The sequence below is a fragment of the Zonotrichia leucophrys genome, chromosome 2, assembly GCF_028769735.1.
Source record: "Zonotrichia leucophrys gambelii isolate GWCS_2022_RI chromosome 2, RI_Zleu_2.0, whole genome shotgun sequence".
Classification (NCBI taxonomy): domain Eukaryota; kingdom Metazoa; phylum Chordata; class Aves; order Passeriformes; family Passerellidae; genus Zonotrichia; species Zonotrichia leucophrys.
Window position 1 is genome coordinate 37,817,582 of NC_088171.1, and position 18,508 is coordinate 37,836,089.

The window sequence follows — 18,508 nt, forward strand, 5'->3', positions numbered from 1 at the left end:
TTTGAAAATGGGTAAAATTTGTTCTCTGTAGAGTATAGGCAGTATCAGTGCCAGTACAATTTAATCATCATAACAGCCTTTGAATGACTACTACAGTTGACAACAAGGCTTTTTCTATTTTATAAAGACATGCTTTCTGTCACAACTTGTAATTCTTACCTCTTCATATATACCTCAAATTAAAAGATACTACTAAATCTGTCAACACACACCAAGAGAAAAGCATACATTCAACCAAAGTGTGTTGTAACAGAATTAAACCTATGCTGCAGAACATTTAGACAGATGCTAATAGGGGCTTAGAATATTTGGATAAATTCCCCAAATCTGTATTTTCACCCAGCCAATCTCACTTGGCCTGAATGTGGGATTTTTGACTATGCAGGGTCATCTGAGGTTTTCTATCTAAAGCTAATGGTGCCTTAATCAAGCTTGATTAAGAGGACTATCCTGTAAAAAAAAATTAAAAACAACAACTCGCTTTGAAACCATGAAGTTGCATTTGGTTTGTTAATTTGACCTAGAACCTGAGTCTGCCTTAGGCCATTCACCTACTACCAATACAGAAAATTGTACCATGGGAATAAATGGAACAATTTCTGAGTTAAGGTCTGATCTTGTCTATGTTGGCACGCGTCAGCACTCATGATCAGCATACTTTGTTACTCCAAAAAAACCATTGATCACCTACATTGTGCTTTAATTAATACATAAATTATAGAGCACAGGTCTATGTTGGCTCTAAATTTCCATGATTCCAACATCAAGCATCTAAATTGCATTTTTTTTCAAAACCAGACAGAACTCTGCTTTCTGATGACTCAGCTCTGAAGCTGAAACCATCACACTATTGGTGCATTAACAGGACTTAGAGTGAACTGAAAAGTCTGTCTACCATCCCAGCAATTACTTCAGTTACAAAAATTTAGAAACCATTGGGCTTGAGCTAACTAATGTAAATGCCATTTATACATTATAAAAAGTTCCATGTGAAAAAGTGGTATTATTTGAATAACCAGCCTCAGATCTCTTCTGTGGACCACCAAGATTCTGGTAGCATAACATTCAAGAAATAACGTCTCAGCTAAACAAAATTAATCTTCTCAAGTGTACATATGGCATATGGCTTGTAAGAATTAGTTGTGTACTCTTTCTTGGTAAGAAAACATATTGCAGTGGGTTTGCTGACCGCATCACGAGTGACCTTTTTTAATTTGTATTTTTCTTATATCTGCACATACAGCCATAGCTGAAGGTATGGATACGTTCCAAAACACTCTCTCTAATGAGAAATGAAAGCTGTGTTAGGTCTGGATTTGTTCCAGAATGAACAGCAGAAAAAAATGGGTTTCTGCAATATCAGGCTCTGAATTTTACACATATTACAAATAGTACTACGTATTATTTGTTATTTTAGACAGAGCTCAAGGGAAATGGCAATATAAAAAAGAGACTCCCTTCAATTGTGGAAGATGAAGATGAGGAAGAGGAGGGAGAAGAAGAAAGCAGCACCCTTTCACCAATAGATACACGAAGCACAAATAGCTCTCAGCAGAAGAAGACTACAAGCAGCAAAAGCCACCTAGGGAGAAACTTGAAGCAGCTGGCCTCAGGAACTGTACCCTTCCATTCCCCCATCCGTGCTTGCAGTTCAAACCCCTCACGAGCCAAACATGAAACAGAGATCCATTACTACTCCAAAAGGAAGGATAAAAACCTTAAATTGTACCTGTCAGCGCTGACTGCCAGCGGCCCACCTGATCTGAGCCCAAGGTAATAGTTATGAATGGTCATTCTCCTATCTATAATGTGACTCCTATTAAAAATACCATTATTTTGTCACTATAAGAGTTATTCTTTAATACTTTATACTTATGTTCATCCCACATTACTGTAGGAACCATTGCATACTATGCAGAAGTTTATGGCTTTAGAAATTTATTGCAAAGCAAAGTATTTTTACCCACAAAAAGGGCAGTAAAAAAAGTGAGCAACTGCAAAAACGGCTATTTAAATAGTCTGGCCTTATGGTATCATTTTGTCTATAATATTCATTTCTGCAATAGCACTATGAAACATTCTGAGTCCATCAGAGGTAGAAAAATTTAGAAAGCAAGTGAATGAAACGATAGCATAGCCAAGAAAATACAAAAAAAAATACTGTAGTACAGAACTATAATGGAAAACAGTTGCTAAGCAATTTTGAAAAATATTTAGAGGGTTTTTTAATAGGAGACAGGAAATCTGATAATGGAAGTTATACAGACATTAAATACAGAGTTTAGCAAATCTATTTTGCTGTGTCTTTTAACACAAAGAAGCATTGTATGACAGTTTATTGAGGTATTACTAGTGTAAAATTTACATATTTCCATTTTTTAATTTGTACACTACTTACAAGTGATTTATATAACCTGCTGCTAAATTGCTGCAGTGCAATCCTAGTTTTAATACCAGCTCTTTAGGGAAATGACAAGCATATGTACAAGGAGATGCAGTAACTCATCTTCCAGTTCAAGCTTTGTCTTCTATAAATTGAAGTGGTTTACAGGTTCAAGCACTTCCTTTATTCATTAGAGGCAGAGTAGAAGTTTCACGAACTTGCCATTGCAAATGTGAAGTACCCACAGCTTGAACAATATTTGTTTAACTCTGTCAAAGCACGAGTTCCTAGACATGCTATTATAAAAATGACATGGAAGATTACACAGAACCCTTTCCCCCTCATCATATATTTTAACAGTATGAACAGACACGTTTCAACTAGTACCTGGATACAAAACAATTAATTTTTTCATAAAATCATAGAAATCACAAAACCATTTAGGTTGGAAAATACCTCCAAGATCAGGTCCAACCTTTGACGAAACACCACTATGCCAACAAAACCATAGCACTATGTGATATTTTCTCATTTGTTTTTCTAGATCTCATAGGAATTTATTTCAGTCAGCTATGAGTAAAGGTCATTATCATTCACAAAATAAGTGGTAATTCAGGGAAAAACTACTTTTTATGTTTTCTGCTGAAATGTAGTCTTGCTCATTATTGCTCTGAACTTATGCAGCCAGATGTTGGCATCTAAGGCTGCGAAAGGAAATATGAAAATGTATGTTTGAATATATTATTTGCTGTTTCCATTAATAATTTTATAATTGTAGGCTAATCCTGTTAATAGGCTGGAAAACTGGACCAAGATGCATGTTTCTCAGCCTTTTTTTTTCCAGACAAAACATTTTCATGTTATGTCCTAGAAGGAGTTTATATTATTAGAATATTTAAACTGACAAGTTAATACCACTTTAAAAAATAGTCTTAAGTGTTTCCTTGTAAGCATTAAGGAGAAAATGAGACTCTAATTAAAATTTATAAGAGCTTAATTAAAATTTTCATTTACATTTGGTAAATGTTCGCCAAGGAAGGCAAGGGAAAGTCAAGACTCTGATTGAAATATCCAGTCAGTGCTGTCTGAGGTGTATAACCACAGTTTCTTAAGAAACTTCTGCTGTGGATATTTCCTATAGGAAACTAATCAGAATTCATTACAGGTGCTTCAGGTTCTGTCTTTGTACCCCACAGTGAAAGCAATAATGCCCAGAGACTGGGTCAAATTTTTAAAGAGCTCTTTGAGCAAGGAACAGAAGCTAGATTTGTAGTTTCTAGAATACAGCCCTGGTCTTCCCAATTGCTTTTTGGGTTCTGCCTCTGAAGTGGAAAAGCACCAAAAGGAAGAAAATGTAAGTGATAATAAAGGCAGCCCTAGGAGGAGGTTTTATGTAATTGAATCTCCTTAGACCCGCACAGAGGAGTGCACTCTAGCCCTAAGCAACTGGATAAGAAGAGGTCACATGTTAATCTTTTCTCTCTTTTTTGGCTGCTAAGAGTGGAGTTTTCTTTTTTCAGGAGAAAATTCAGGGCTGTACAATAGCTGATTCAGAGAGGGGTGAGGCTTACCAATTACCTTTGTCCCCTCATGTTTTCAATTTACTGGGTTATGCAGTTCCCCAACCAGATCATTGTATATGAATAAGCATATTGCACATTATATATTTTCCACAGAGAAGCCTGGCACTCCTAACTAGGTATTTGTGCTAATATAATTTCCTTTTAGACTGAATCTTAAAACACTATAAAGAATGTAGCATCTATAAATTCCAAGTCACATCTGAGTAAGCTTTCTCCTGTGTGCTTTAAAGGCAGCTATAATGTTAGCATTTTATATAATTAGAAACCTCTACAAAAGTGATATTGATGTTTAAAATTTGCCTTTTGAAGCAGTGAGGCCAAATGACATTAAACGGGTTTTATAGCAAATTTCAAACAAAGTAATCATTCTGGTTTTCAGCTGCAGACAGCAGTATAGGCCAGGGCTGCTCAAGCACCACATTTGAGTCTCCTCTTCTACCAGAGGCTAATTAAGATTAGAGTCAAGTCTAGTAACATCCAACTGCCATCATCAACACTCAGACGTGACATGGAGATCTAAATCCACAGGAAGAGCCAAAAAAGATGAGAACACATGGTATTCATACAGAGGTCTGAGTTACATGGGTCTTTCAAGCCCAATACATCACAGATATCTCTGTGTTGTTTGTTCTTTTTCTCCAGGCATTTCCATTCAAGAAGCTTTCCTGAAAATATCTTTATTAGATGAAAAGTATAATGTCCATCATCACAAATTTATCCCAAAGGACTGAGAGGCTAAGAATTTTCTATCTTAGCCCTTCCATATTAGTATTTAACTCATCTGTCTGCTGTAAGACAGAATATGAAGCTTGTTCCTGGACAAAACAAGAAATTGATGCTTCATATCAGTCAACTGACAGTTGTATGATTCTCTTTTATAGACTTTAATATAGTTCTCTTTATAGCACAATTTATTTTAGCTGAGAGCAGAAAATTATTAAGTCATCATTATATATATTTTTAATACTGTGTATTGATTCCTCCAATACCTGTTATCTATTCTTTGAATGCAGAAATCGATTATTGTATAAAATACTGCTCCTTATTTTTTCCCTTTGGCTTTCTTGACACTACAAATTACAGATAACTGCTATGAACGGGTAGAAATAACTGGCAAAAAAATATTTTCTAATAGTCAGATCAAATACCATTATTAATGTAACTGGGACACTGGAGACTGGTCTGTGCATCTTCCTATATGAAATTTGTAAACAAGATTTCCCTGGCCCAACTAGTTCATTTTAAAGAAATTTAGAATAACTATTTGCATGGAAATGATACTTTTGACTGAAGTTTACAGAGATGTTTTCATAAAGATATTATGTTCAGGCTTAGGCTCTGCCTAAGTAAACCTAATATAACAGCCCACTTATGGGCAAGGAGATTTTAGTTGGACAAGAGCATAATGAAGCCTCTGTTGCAGAAGAATTGCAACAGATTACTGTAAATATGAAAGGCAAAATATAGTCCATGTAGTTTTGGATTGGACCTAGAATATGCTGTGAAAGTCATGAAAATTTTGAAATCTCAGTTAATTACACTTGGCCTGGCATTCCTTCCATTATCAGTAATTTTCATTTTTAGTGACTCACAAGAAGTTATGCTAATATAATAGGTTCTGCTTTTCTCTATACTTAATGTTGTGAAAAATTTACCATTGTTTAAAAATATGCCTTTTAGGAGTAATTATTACAACATCATTATGGACATGATGTTTATGAAACTGCTCCATTACTCCAATTTTTCTCAACAGAATTGTCGATGGGATTGAGGATGGAAACCATAACGAAGAAAGCCAAACCTTTGACTTCAGCTCTGATCAGCTCAGGCAGGAATCCAGGTTATCTCCTACAACTGGAGGTGAGCATCGCCTGGGAAAATCACCTTTTAGAGGAAACAGTTTTCATAACTGCTTTTTGTTCCCCTTTATTTCTTTCATCCTCACTAGTGGCATAAATGGATTAAACATATATTTGTACTCTCAGTATCATTTCAGTGCCATAATTGTAAAAAAACACAACAAGGTCCCAAAGGTCATTTGTTGTTTTTGTGCTAACAGACAGTCATGATAAAACAGTTTGTGGAAGGAACTGGTTTTTCATGCATTATGCTTTACTAGAAGAATTGTACAATCTGCCTCATGCTCCCAAACCTTTGGTCATGGAAGGTGCTAAACACAAGGACAAAACTGAATGTAAAAACATTATAATACCAAACTGGGAAAAAAACAAGCCATAAAAAAGAAGAAAACAAAAAAAAACCAACAAAAGAAACAAAACAACCAAGCAAAAAACCTACTCAATTCATTAAGAGCCATATGTAAACCTGGCTCTCAATATTTTTAAAGATATTTAGAAAAGTGGAGGGGTATGGAACTATACAGATTTTTAAAAGAGTGAAAACCTTGAATTACAAGGGGTTTTAGGAAGTATTAAATGACCTACAACTGAAAAGGTTGGTGAAGCAGCACCATAAAGCAATAGAATTTGTCAAGATGGGGGGGAAAAGAATTTTAAAAAGAGACAGAGGAACTGTTTCCAGCATCTCCTCTTTCAAAAGTAAACAGCTCCCACATAGCTAAATGCCTTTATCATGGGGGCAACTAGGATGTATATTGCTTCTCTGAAAGCCAAGCAGGAAAATAATAATTTAAGTTTAGACATATTTATGATTTTTTAAAGTGTCAAGCTGTCATGTGGATGGCACCAAGGCTGTTGTTTTCATTCCTTTCTGGTCCAGAGTGAAGAGAGCAGTATGGACTTTATTAATTGCACTTTTCTCAAACATTATAAAATGAACATTAAATACATGGGTTAATTTTCATTCTAGCCAACTGCAAAACAGGTTTAAATTTAAAGGATTGCTGTAGTGCAAGAACAGTATGATCATTTCTAAGTGATTATACTCTTGTCATTTACATGAATTTGAATTCTTTTCAGAGGCTGAAATTGGTGCTGCTGTGCTCGTTATCAAAGCAGAAGAGACCAAACAGCAGATCAGCAGGCTTAATAATGAGGTAACAAGATTTTGTGGGGGTTGAAGGATATTAACAATGATTCAAGGAATCTGGAGAAAACTCAGGAATATGATAAATGTGTTTAGAGAACTGGATGGGGCTCCTACATGTAGGGCAGCTTGGGGTTTTAACTCATTCTCAGATTAATTTTCTACATGAAACCTACATAAAAGTTTGTGTCACATGCTTGGACTAAAACCAGAATGAGGTTAGTGTATCTGGTTTTGTTAGGATTTAGTCTCTTCTGGGTATGCCCCTATTTGTCTCATTCCTCTCATTATTTCCCCAAGTTCCCTCTCCCATATTTTCTGGTCTTGAGGTGTGTTGTGCTTTTACAGAATTTCTTTGAAAGAAATGCAAATCCATTCACGTTCAAATTTACATAAAATGATTCAAATCACTTTACCTGTGTTCTCCTTGGGATGAAAGAGAATTCCATCCCTTTCTGCTCAAGCAATACAACCTGAGGAATGCAGGGCCAACAGTGTTCAGTGACATTTTCTATTCCTCCCTTTTTAATAACTTCAAGCCTGTAATCAACTATCAATCCAACACCAAAGAGATGTTCTGTGGCTAAACTGTTTCATTTACACAGCCCTGGCAGTACTTTAGGTAACAGGAGTAAAGCAACTAATAACTTCACAGTGGTACTGCAAGACTAAAATCTGTTCCAGCCTACTGTGGAATTCAATGTGAAAAGATTAGAGACAGTTCCTTATACTTCCACATGAGGAAACATTTAAATAAGTCCCACCACTCAGTTTCACTTCTTCCCTGAACTCTTTGGTTACCAGAAACGTCCAGGTTCTTTTTTTTCCTTCTTTATTGTGTACATTTAATCTAGCTATTATTTCCCACTTACAAAGTATTGAGTTTATAAACCTCCTTCATCCTGAGTCAGCTTAAGTTGATTAGATAACTTAAATATCCTGAGCTAAGACTGCATGTGTGGTTAGTTAGTTACTATGGATGCATCTTCTCATTTGTACGTCCAACTGTTGAGTTCAGAAAGAAGTCTCATGACCCATTGACTATGGGTCATGAAAAACTATGTGTTTTTTATAGGATTTGGTCAAAAAACTCAAAAGAAACCTTCAAGATGTTCATTGACACCACCATCATGATAGAAAATTATATTTCCTATCCAATGCTTTTGAAACACACAAGTCATATTGATTCATCTCTTTTGAGGACAGTCATTTTTAAAATAGGAGGATGTATTATATGGCTATCTGCAAGAGGCAGTTGGAAAGTATATCATGGTGACAGATGTTCCAAGGCAGGCATCTTGTGGATTAAACAAACATTTCAACTGGAACAGTTCTGAGCTTCTCATTGCTTTTCTGGTGAAAAGTGATAAATAAATAAATCTTGGAGCAGGGCAATATGTTAATCAAAAAAGAAAAAAACCTGCACATGTTCAAGGTCGTTTCTCTCCACATGCAATTTTAATTTTGCCCTAGTAATACTATCTGAACAAAATGTTATGCAACTTGTTCGTTCACATTAACATAACGCAGGCAGTAGGACGAGATTTAGATTTCATAGGTAATATTCTGGGCTCAAATCCCAGAGATGGATGGGTATCCTCCAAGTCCTCCCATGGATGAAAATTTACATTGGAGAAACCGCATGACTGAACGGCTGCTAAATTGCGTATTCTACGTGTACTCAAACATACCCAGCTGGAGTTTCTGAAGTGATAGTACAGAGTTGGTGCTTACCCAAATGAGCTTCTGGGTAGCCTTGCTGATCCACAGTAGCTGCTGCTTGAAGTTTCTTGTTGTTGTAAAAAGTATAGAATATTTTTAGACCCAGTGCTTTCATCATTCCATCATTTGACCAGTAATGGGAACTTAGCACTGATGCTGCAGCGGACTACTAGCAGTAGCTAAAATACCAGGAGAGTCAGAAACAAAGCTCTCTGTTAAATACATGCAGTCTCCTCCTGGTGAAGAAAATATGAGAAAACAGGTCACAAGTAGCCAGCAGCAGTAAACATTGTCATTAATACATTTTCCAGTGGAGATCAGAAATCAATGAATGAATGCAAAAATAACTGCTTTCATGAAAGGCAATTGTATTACAACAGTTCACTAGTTAGCTTAGAAACATTTCAGCTGTTCATGGGGGGTAAAAGACATGTGTCTTTCCATTCAGATTTTCAATACAGTCTCTTGTTAGCAAAGCAAAGCAAAATGTTAGCCCAGAGCAAATTCTACAAAATTAGCTATATCTAGTTTAGAAATACAGCTGAGCTCTAGGCAGTATTTTAGGTATATGGCATTCACTACATAATCCAAAGGCCATTTCTTTACCTAAGAGAGTAACAGAAGTCAGCGCCTTGATTTCACTTCTCAGATTTGTTAACTTTTATAGTAATGGATGCACAGACTTCCTCTAAGGAGAGTAATCTCCAGAGTCAGCACAGTGGATGTGAGACAAACTTGAACACACCCCTAATTGCTGTACAGCTCCATGGTTTGGCTGCTCAGCCAGTTAATCACTTCCTTCACTTCCTCACCTAACTTCACTGCTCATTGAGCATTCAAGCTGATACAGGAATTTCCTCCCAGTTCACTATTGCAAGGTAGAGTGGAATTGGATGACTTTATCTCCTACCATGTTTGTCCCTTCTTCTTAGAATAAATAATCACTGAATAAGGCAGGCATGACATTCATTATAGTTCAGTAACTTCAGTATATGGCAGGTGAAAGCTAGGGGTTCAGGTTCTTGTTCTAGTAAAAACAGAGTTATTTAAGCAATAGTTTCAAGATTGGGTTACTGAATATTTACCAGCATTGTACATTTTCTGAGCTGGGGAAAGCTTGATTCAAGGACCTGCTCCAAACTAAGCAGAGCAAGAATTCAGGAAGAGTATTCTGCCTTACAACACTGTGTCCTGCCTTTGCAAAGATCTCTACACATAACCTGGTCTTTCCAATGCATTTGTCTGCAAAGGCTGATCCAATGAGTGTATCTGAACATTTATCATATTTTCAGAAGCACCACTTATCTGATGCAATCATAGATAACTACTAAGGAGCCCACAAAGTAAAAATAGGAAACCACTAAGCAGATTTTCTGAGGTATACAGATGGACAAGACATTTAGATTAAAGCACTTGCCTATCACTGTCCCATTCCCTGTATCCTTTAAGGCTTTTAACTCTCTATCATTTGAAAGCTACTGCATGAAAAGGGCAGAGAAATACCTTGATTCAGTTTGAAAAACCAAACCTGAATTATTTACAACAGATCAGTTAAAATAAGAAAAATACCCAATATTTAGCCATATTTCCTCCCCTAAATACACATTCTCCATTCAAAAACACAGGTACATGATTTTGAGCTCAGATAAAAAGGCCATCTCATACAGTGCATGAAGACAAACTCAAGATGCTTTGTTGTGCAGCCTCCCTCAGCTTCAGAAATCTGGGGGCTGATTCCATGTCTTAATGTCTTACCATATTAGTAGATCTCACAATTACAGTACTAAAACAGTATAATGAACACAGTACTCATATTTCTCCCATTCAACTGAAAAACAAACAAACATGAGGAAATATGAATAGGGTCAGGTTTTGAGCTAGATAATTGCCTTCTATTTAGCTCCACATCGGAGCACTTAGTGGAAATTCAGCTATTTTTAATTTTAGGTTTTAAATGCAAGTACTTAAAATAAGCATCTGGCACTTACGCAGAACAGAGAAAATATATTCATGGGAATATTTAATTTTCACCTAACAAAAGGAACAATCCTAAACAAATATGTTTATTTTCCAAATCATAAATTTTATGCATATATTATTTCTAAATGTATTTCAATTCCAGCTGTCAAAAATCAATTTCATTCTCCTCTCAGTACAGAAAAAAAAGCATTTTTAATATTAAAAATATATGCAAATGATAATCAAGGCCACTAAAGAAAATTTGGTGAAGCCAGTCAGGCTTCTAGTTTTACATAAGGGATATATTGTTAAAGTTCAATTTGCGACTTGAGAGTTCATATAATGAACTCGCTTGACTTAGAGTAATTAAATACATGCTCTTCTTAACAAGTTCATAACTCTACCAGCACACAAGAGAAATTACTTTGCAGCAAGGCTATCGCAGTGATTTGGTTTGTAAAATATCCTTCAATCAAGAAAAATGTGACAAAAAGTGAACTAATGACATTTATAGATGATGAAGACTATTAAAAGTAATCTACCCATTTTGGATTTTAGCCATGTAAATTTCACATTAAAGCAAAAACATAAAACCAAGTATCATTTGTATGAAGAAATAAAAGCTTTCTAAACACTACATGCAGACTAAACTCACTTTGCCTATTGAGATTTTTAAAAATACATCTCTTTTAGCACTGACATTCATGTTTCCAAAGCTTGTTGTTTTATCTCTCTACTCTCATACTTTGATAGCTGTAGAGAAGCCTTTCCAGCTCCCTTTTTTCTTCTATTAATGTTAGTTTAATAGGCATTGGCTGATGAAGGTAACAAAAATAGTTGATGCTCTGAAGCCTAGGTTATATTTTTTTAACCAGAGCACACTGCACATACATGGCATAAATCCCATATGCTGTGGTGTAGTGCCCATATGCCTGGCACTTTTCCTTGGTGGAAAGGCACATGAGACAAAGGAATTAACCAAGAGGCAGCCATCTAGTATACAAATCAACTGGACACCAAAAGCTGACTTCAAATTTGAATAAAAAATATTATTACCATGACAGATGATGAAGTTTGTCCAGTTAATATCTAACAGGCATTTCAAAATATTTCTGTACTCATAACATCTATTTACCCAATATCTAAATGTGAATGCCTGTGGGTATGCAAGTTCATAAGTTCACAGCTTTTTCTTTTTTGCCTAGAAGAGCATAAGAAAAAGTTGATTGGTGTTTGCCTTCTAACATGGAAACATGCTATTCCAGCCGATCTCAGCAAACCAAATTTCTTTTGAATTTCTTTGCCCATTACGTTTGCTAAAAGCTCTTCACTGGTACAATTTTCTTTTGAATTGTCTTTGGTTTAATCTTTGAAGTCACTGACAAAGCACACAATGTCAAGCAGCTCTGGTAATTCCTTGTGAAGAAAATCCCCTTATAGAGTTCAATTAAAGAAGATATGCTGTTTATATATCCTGGGAGTATGATTAATGCCCACAAAGTGTCATTTAGCAGACCTCCATAGACAATTTTCTATAATACTCTGCATAGACAGAACATTATATTTATGCCTCTGACATTTTCTTTTCAGATGTAATGTTTAACATTTATCTTTCTTGAATTTCATATTACTGATATTTAAAAGCGAACATGAATTCCATTTAGACATTCAAAATAAACATTAAATAAAAACAGATCTGGATAGGGTGCTGAAAAGAATATCTTAAAATGTCCATGGATGACAGCTAGCTATTGGTCATAAATCTTTCCAATCATGTAAGAATCCAGCTTATGGTGGTTATGTTCCCTTCATATTTTCTTGTAGTTCTAGAAGAATGTCAGATGGACAGTAACATCTTAGAAGTCTTCTGACAAGATATATATTACATCTAAAGTTTCTTCTTATATTTTAAAACAGCTCTTCAGTTAAAGAAGAGAATTATAGTTTTGCTATGGTTTATTCTTTAGAACCATAATGTCACCTGTCCTCTTTTAACTATCCATTTAGATGCTAATAGAAATTGTATGCTTAATATTTTTCCCAGTATCATATATGCTACCTCAGGTTTCCTTTCATCAGTACATATTACCTGCTTGTCCTCTCCCAGCCACCTGGGATTTCCACAATCTTCCATTTTCTCTCAATCAATAGCTAGTCGGTCAGTTTGTCTCTGGTAATTTTTAATTCCTTGAAGCAGTGATTTCCAGACCTGATTTTCTTATTGTCACCATTATGCTGGCACCATCCTGACTCTTTGCCAATCTGAAGGCGGAGTCCACATCCAACAATCATAGAATCATGAAATGCTTTGTGTTGGAAGGGTCCATAAAGATTATCCAGTTTCCACCCCCCTATCAGGGGCAGGGACACCTTCCACTAGACCAGGTTGCTCAGAGACCCATCCAGCCTGGCCTTGAACTCTTTGAGGGATGGGGCACCCACAGCTTCCCTGTGCAATCTGTTCCAGTGTCTCACCACGCTCACTGTAAAGAATTTATTCCTAATATTTAAACTAAATCTACTGCCTTTCAGTTTGAAGCCATTACCCCTTGTCCTGTCACCACATCCTCTTGTGAATGATCCCTCTCCATCTTTCTTGTAGCCTCCCTTTAGGTACTGGAAGGTTATTTCAAAGCCTTCTCTTTTCCAGGCTGAAAAATCCCAATTCTCTTAGCCTTTCCTTGTAGGACAGGTGCTCTATACTTCTAATCAAGTTTCCTCTCATACCGCTCTGCCTCCCCTCCCCTTCCCACCAGATTCACTCCCAGTGAAGAGCCACAAATTATTATTAAAACTGCAGTTTGGGAATCCCTTTTCTAGACTGAATCTCATGGGACTTCTGTTAAGTTGAATATATTTAAATACTCTAGTCCTTTGTACTTCTCTTGTTTATCCTTGTGTGTTTAATAGCAATAATCTTGGTGTCCTAATTTACCCAGACAAACTGGTCACTGGAACTACCAAAGAGCTGGCTAAAGAGCCAGCAAATGACCAAATTTCCTACTCTTACATGGTAAAGCTAATTGCACATCCTTCCAGATTCCTGGATTTATGTCACTGAAACTGAATCATCATATCATTGCACAAATCCTATAGATTTAATCTGAACTCAGATTAGCTGCACTGGATTTTTTTTTCTGCAACTAGCTTTGTTTCTAAAGCCATTAAATCAGAAACATCTGTCACCACAATACCAATGGCCACAGAGCTGTTGATAGATGATCGATGAAGAGTCTGTCCCTGCTCAATCCTTGTTTCATTCATTCAACAATGCAGTCAGTAAGAAGCAGAATACCAGCAGTTAGTTAATCTGAGCTTCAAAGACAACTCATTTTATCTGGTAACCTCCCTGACTTAATGATAACCCAGAATAGAGGAAGCAATGAAAGACCAAGCAAGGGAATAGAGAAGCTGCCATATGCAGTGCAAGCCAGGCAGCTCTTCCACTCTGCCAAAATACAGCTTCCATTTCTCAAGAAGCCAATATTCATCTTCACTTCTTTGGGTGTTTAGAAAGAGTCAAAGCAGGAAGATATCTGGGTTTGAAGTTTGAATTTCAAAAGGGAGTAGACACAGGGAGAGAAAAATATGTACAAATAAGAATCTAATCAGCTTCTAATCAGAAAAGAAGTCTTGTTTTATCCATTGTTTAAATTTAGGGTTCATTATTAAAGTCACCCTAGGACATTCAGAATTATCCAGGAACAATGATGAGAGCTAGGCATTCCAGTTTAAATTTTTTCTTTAAAACATAGATATTGGAATATATAATGGGAGGAAAAATAAATCTGTTTAGCCATTTAAATGAGCAACAAGCATTACACCATTCCTACCTAACTACGTGGAACAAAATACTTAATCTGCTGAACAGTTTAATACTGGTAGTAAAGAAAAATACTTTCTTCTGAAACTGTCAAAGTAATTTTAAAATACAAAATAACATAGTCTACTAAAAAGGCACAGCACATTGCTTTCAACCAGTTTGAGAAGCACCTCTTGCTACTTGAAGCTAAATCTGTATAAAACCCAGTTTCTCCACCCGGAAACATTGCAGTATCTTTTCCAAGCGCTAGGAAGTGTTAAGGCAGCATTTCGAGTATATTTGGGATCTCAGAGATCATTTTAAAGCTGTCTGCCTAGCACAGCAGGAACCATTTGTACCAGTAGCTGTTTTGCCTAGCAATAATCAGTGATATCCTGAAAAGAGTGCAGCCTTACTGGCATGCCAGGAATTAGCCCTTTTTCCTCAGGAAGAAACCATACTGCTTTCAATTTCTCTTTCATAGACTTAAAAATCCTTTGGCTTTTAATCCCTTTTCTTTTGTACTTTCTCAAACATTGTTAAATTTTTTAATAGTACTGATAACATTTTTCCCCCTATTACACCATTTTATTTGCATCTGCTCAGGGATCTCTCTAGGGTATAAAAATAATAGCATAAACAGGGTAATGTTGGTAGGAACACTAATAGTATGCTATGCATGTATAGAACTACAATAATATAGAGACATATGATAATTAATAGCAATATAAATACTGGAGGTTTAATCTTTTCACCTTGTCACTGTAAAATCCTGAAAGCTACATGTTTTTTTTGTGTATGTGACATCCAGAATAGGTCCAAACAGATCTTACTGATAGTGGTGAATTAAGTTTGGCATTACTATTCTGATTATCATCCTACTAGAAATGATTAAAGCCTACTTTATAGGGGTTTATCCTATGTTGGTACAAGAGCAAGTTTGTGAGAAGAAAACACTCTATGAGCTAGCTGATATATCAAAAATAGAGTGTCTGGGCACTAAAGCAAGGTGTAATGATCAGAAATTCAGGGACGCCACAAGTGCTGATCCTGGGATTGATTTTTGCTGTATTTTCTTAGTGACTTGGCAAAAGAAACATGCTAAATGATGATGCAACTTCTAAAAAGCTCAGAAGTGATGAGAAATGGAAAACAAAAATGAGAATCAAACCAAACAAGACATTTTAAAATTGCAAATATTTTCACACAGCATTCATAGTTTAGGTAAGGTACATACTCATAAGGTAGTGTCAATATTTTTATTTGCACATCTGCAGAAAGCCCTGCAAAAATGATGCAAGTTGGGAAATTATGCACAGAAAATCGTTGCTGTATCCATGAGGTGTAGGGGCCAGTGATGAACCTAAAAAGAACTGATGACCAGTGAATCTAGATAGCCGTGAGTCTGATTGTCTGTCTTCCCCCATCCTACCCAAAAAAGCTTCTGGACGTTTTGCAATAACATCTCCAACAGAATATAGGAGTTCTTGTGAGGTTGATTTGTCCAGAAATCTCACTGTGTTTTCTCACAGTCTGATGGTACTAAGAACCTTCACTGGCTGCTCTGACCCCATGGGAAACCTGCTCACAGAGCACTTTGGCAGCATATTTTAATTTCTCACATTAACTGAAGTTACCAGGCATTTAAAGTTTAATCTCTACTGACAGAAGAGGATCTCATGGTATTTTTTATCTACATTGACTCAATTAGACAAGGCAGAAAGAAGTGCAGAGACAGAGATCATGTCACCTGCCACTCAAGAGTCTCCTCCCTTTAAGGACTTTCTCTACAGAGGCAGTGTGATCATTACAAAATTATTAAACAATATATTGGATTTGACATCTAAGCTTAGAGAAAAATAAATAGATCTGTAGGAGCTGTATTCAAGCTTTCTACTTTCTTCTCCAAATTTCTTTATAATTATTATGTCTGTAATAACACAAACTCAGCCTGAAATGTATTTCTAGCAGATTTCTTCAAAACTATCCTGACAGAACAATGAAAATTAGTCTGTGTAGGTCATCTAATCAGTGATGTCTCTACTTGATGCTAAAGAAAAGCTCCCTGAATTAGCTATTTTCTTTTTGACATATAGCTTGAAGATTAATGTGCAGTCATGTCATTTTTCAACAGAGTAGCATCAGTATGAGAAACTCTATTTTACTGATAATGATGGTGCTTTGACCGAAAATACATTGATAACTATCATGGAGACAAATTTACTTTCTACGCTTCAAAATCATGAATGGGTTACTTTTATGTTTGAGCTATACTTTTCTTTGCCCAGAACATCCTTACAAAGGCATTAAAAAATGTCCCCATTAATGTTCAAATGCCAGTAAACTTTAAAACACAAATTCAGAACTTGCCAATCTGTTGTTGCTTTGTAGTTGATCCCCACGCAAAAGAGCAGTGTTGAGGAAAGATTTCATGTATTTTATGGCACCAAATGGATACTATCAGCAGTTTCAGCATTTAAGAGAAAAAGTCTAATTAAAAATCTGATTCTTCCTTTTCACATGCATGAATAAATACTGTGATATTTTGCCCTTTCACAACAGATGACATCTTTAAGTCAAGAAGTCTCACAATTACGTAAGGATATGAAGAATGTGATGCACCTTCTGGAAAACCTGCTCACGTCCCAGAAGTCTCCAGGATTCTGTGCTGTGCACAGCCTATCTCGAAGTCCCACCATGGACAGTCTGCAGCCTCGAGTGGCTTGGACTACACATCAGCCTTGCTCTCACATGCAAGCTGGCAACTTCTCTTGCACCAAAGCACAACTTTGTCGTGGAAACACACTATGTGACATTTGGAATACAGATCTGTCTTCTGTAGGCAGCAGTCCCCAAAGGACTGAACCCAACCTGCAAAATTCTATGGATGGTGAATTTTATTTTACAACAGGCCTTCAGAATTCCCCTTCCCAGTATCAGGTAATTCAGAAAGATAATCTGCAATTTTTAAGATGCACCTCTCCCCATTCAGACACTACCCTGACTCCTCTTCAGTCTATTTCAGCAACGCTTTCTCCTTCAGTGTGCTCTTCATCAGAGACATCACTGCACCTAGTGCTGCCCAGCAGATCTGAGGAAGGAAGTTTTAGCCAAGGAGCAATCAGCTCACTAAGCCTTGAGAATCTGCCAGGATCATGGGACCTGGAAGGAACAGCCGGAGTAACTTCTGCACAGAGCCCAGATTTCCCAGTAGACATTGTGACAAGCACAAGGGATGTTAAAGATAAAGACTGCCAAGCCATAGATGTATGAGAAACAGTGAAGTGGTACTCAAAGCATGTTCCACAGCTGCCAGTTTTAAATTTAGAGAGTACTGCATGACTGCTTTATTTGATCCCCGTTTTGGCGATCATGGAGACTTACAAACGTGAAAATTCAGACTTATAGAAAGTAAGAAAAGGTAATGGTTCATACTATAGAAAAAACAATAAATTTCTAGATTCTAGAAGCATGTTGAAAAAAACATTTTGAATACAGATATAACCTGTCTGTTTGACAGACTTTTGTGATAGTCCAAAGACCCTGAGGGTCAGAGCAGCTGGAAGTCTAGCACAAAGAACTGTCATGGGTGGCTTTTGTTCATCGAAGCAAAGGTTTTCCCTGAGTGTCTGACTGTTGTTCCCAAACAATATCTATGGCACTGTTTGCTTCAGGTGATTGTGGGTCCTGCTGGTCTTTTTGTCAGTTCTGTGAAGGCAAAGGACATTCGCTGCATGTCATCTAGACAATCAACCAAATAGAGCTGCTAGAGAGTGCTTAGATGTTGCACGTTATTTGTCATGTAAATGAAACCACTTAATTTATCTAAAAATACTATTTTTATATACTTGGTATGAAACATGTACATAAAAATTATTTAAAATATTTATAAAGAGAATAAGAGTTTGGTTTCATTTTGGTAAAAGCTTGCAGTTTTAACAAGAAATGCACTACCATCGTGTATTAGATCAAATACTATTTATTGTTAAGATATCATGTAGTTTACAAATTACTTCCCTTTTATGTGCATGCAATTTGCAATGAATGTACTCA

General features: G+C 36.3%; 1 protein-coding gene across 2 annotated transcripts in view; it reads left to right on the forward strand.

Annotated features, from left to right (window-relative positions):
* KCNH8 (potassium voltage-gated channel subfamily H member 8) overlaps positions 1–18,247 on the forward strand; it is a 173,710-nt gene extending 155,463 nt beyond the window's left edge. Inside the window, exons 13-17 of one of the 2 annotated variants that reach the window (XM_064704612.1) lie at positions 1,418–1,773; positions 5,720–5,826; positions 6,906–6,982; positions 17,018–17,395; positions 17,499–17,676. In XM_064704612.1, coding sequence (XP_064560682.1) covers positions 1,418–1,773; positions 5,720–5,826; positions 6,906–6,982; positions 17,018–17,395; positions 17,499–17,531 — 951 coding nt within the window. In that variant the 3' untranslated portion in view covers positions 17,532–17,676. Of the gene's footprint in view, positions 1–1,417; positions 1,774–5,719; positions 5,827–6,905; positions 6,983–17,017 lie in introns of both variants that reach the window. The other variant, XM_064704611.1, reaches the window with a different exon arrangement.
* The last annotated feature ends 261 nt before the right edge of the window (positions 18,248–18,508 follow it).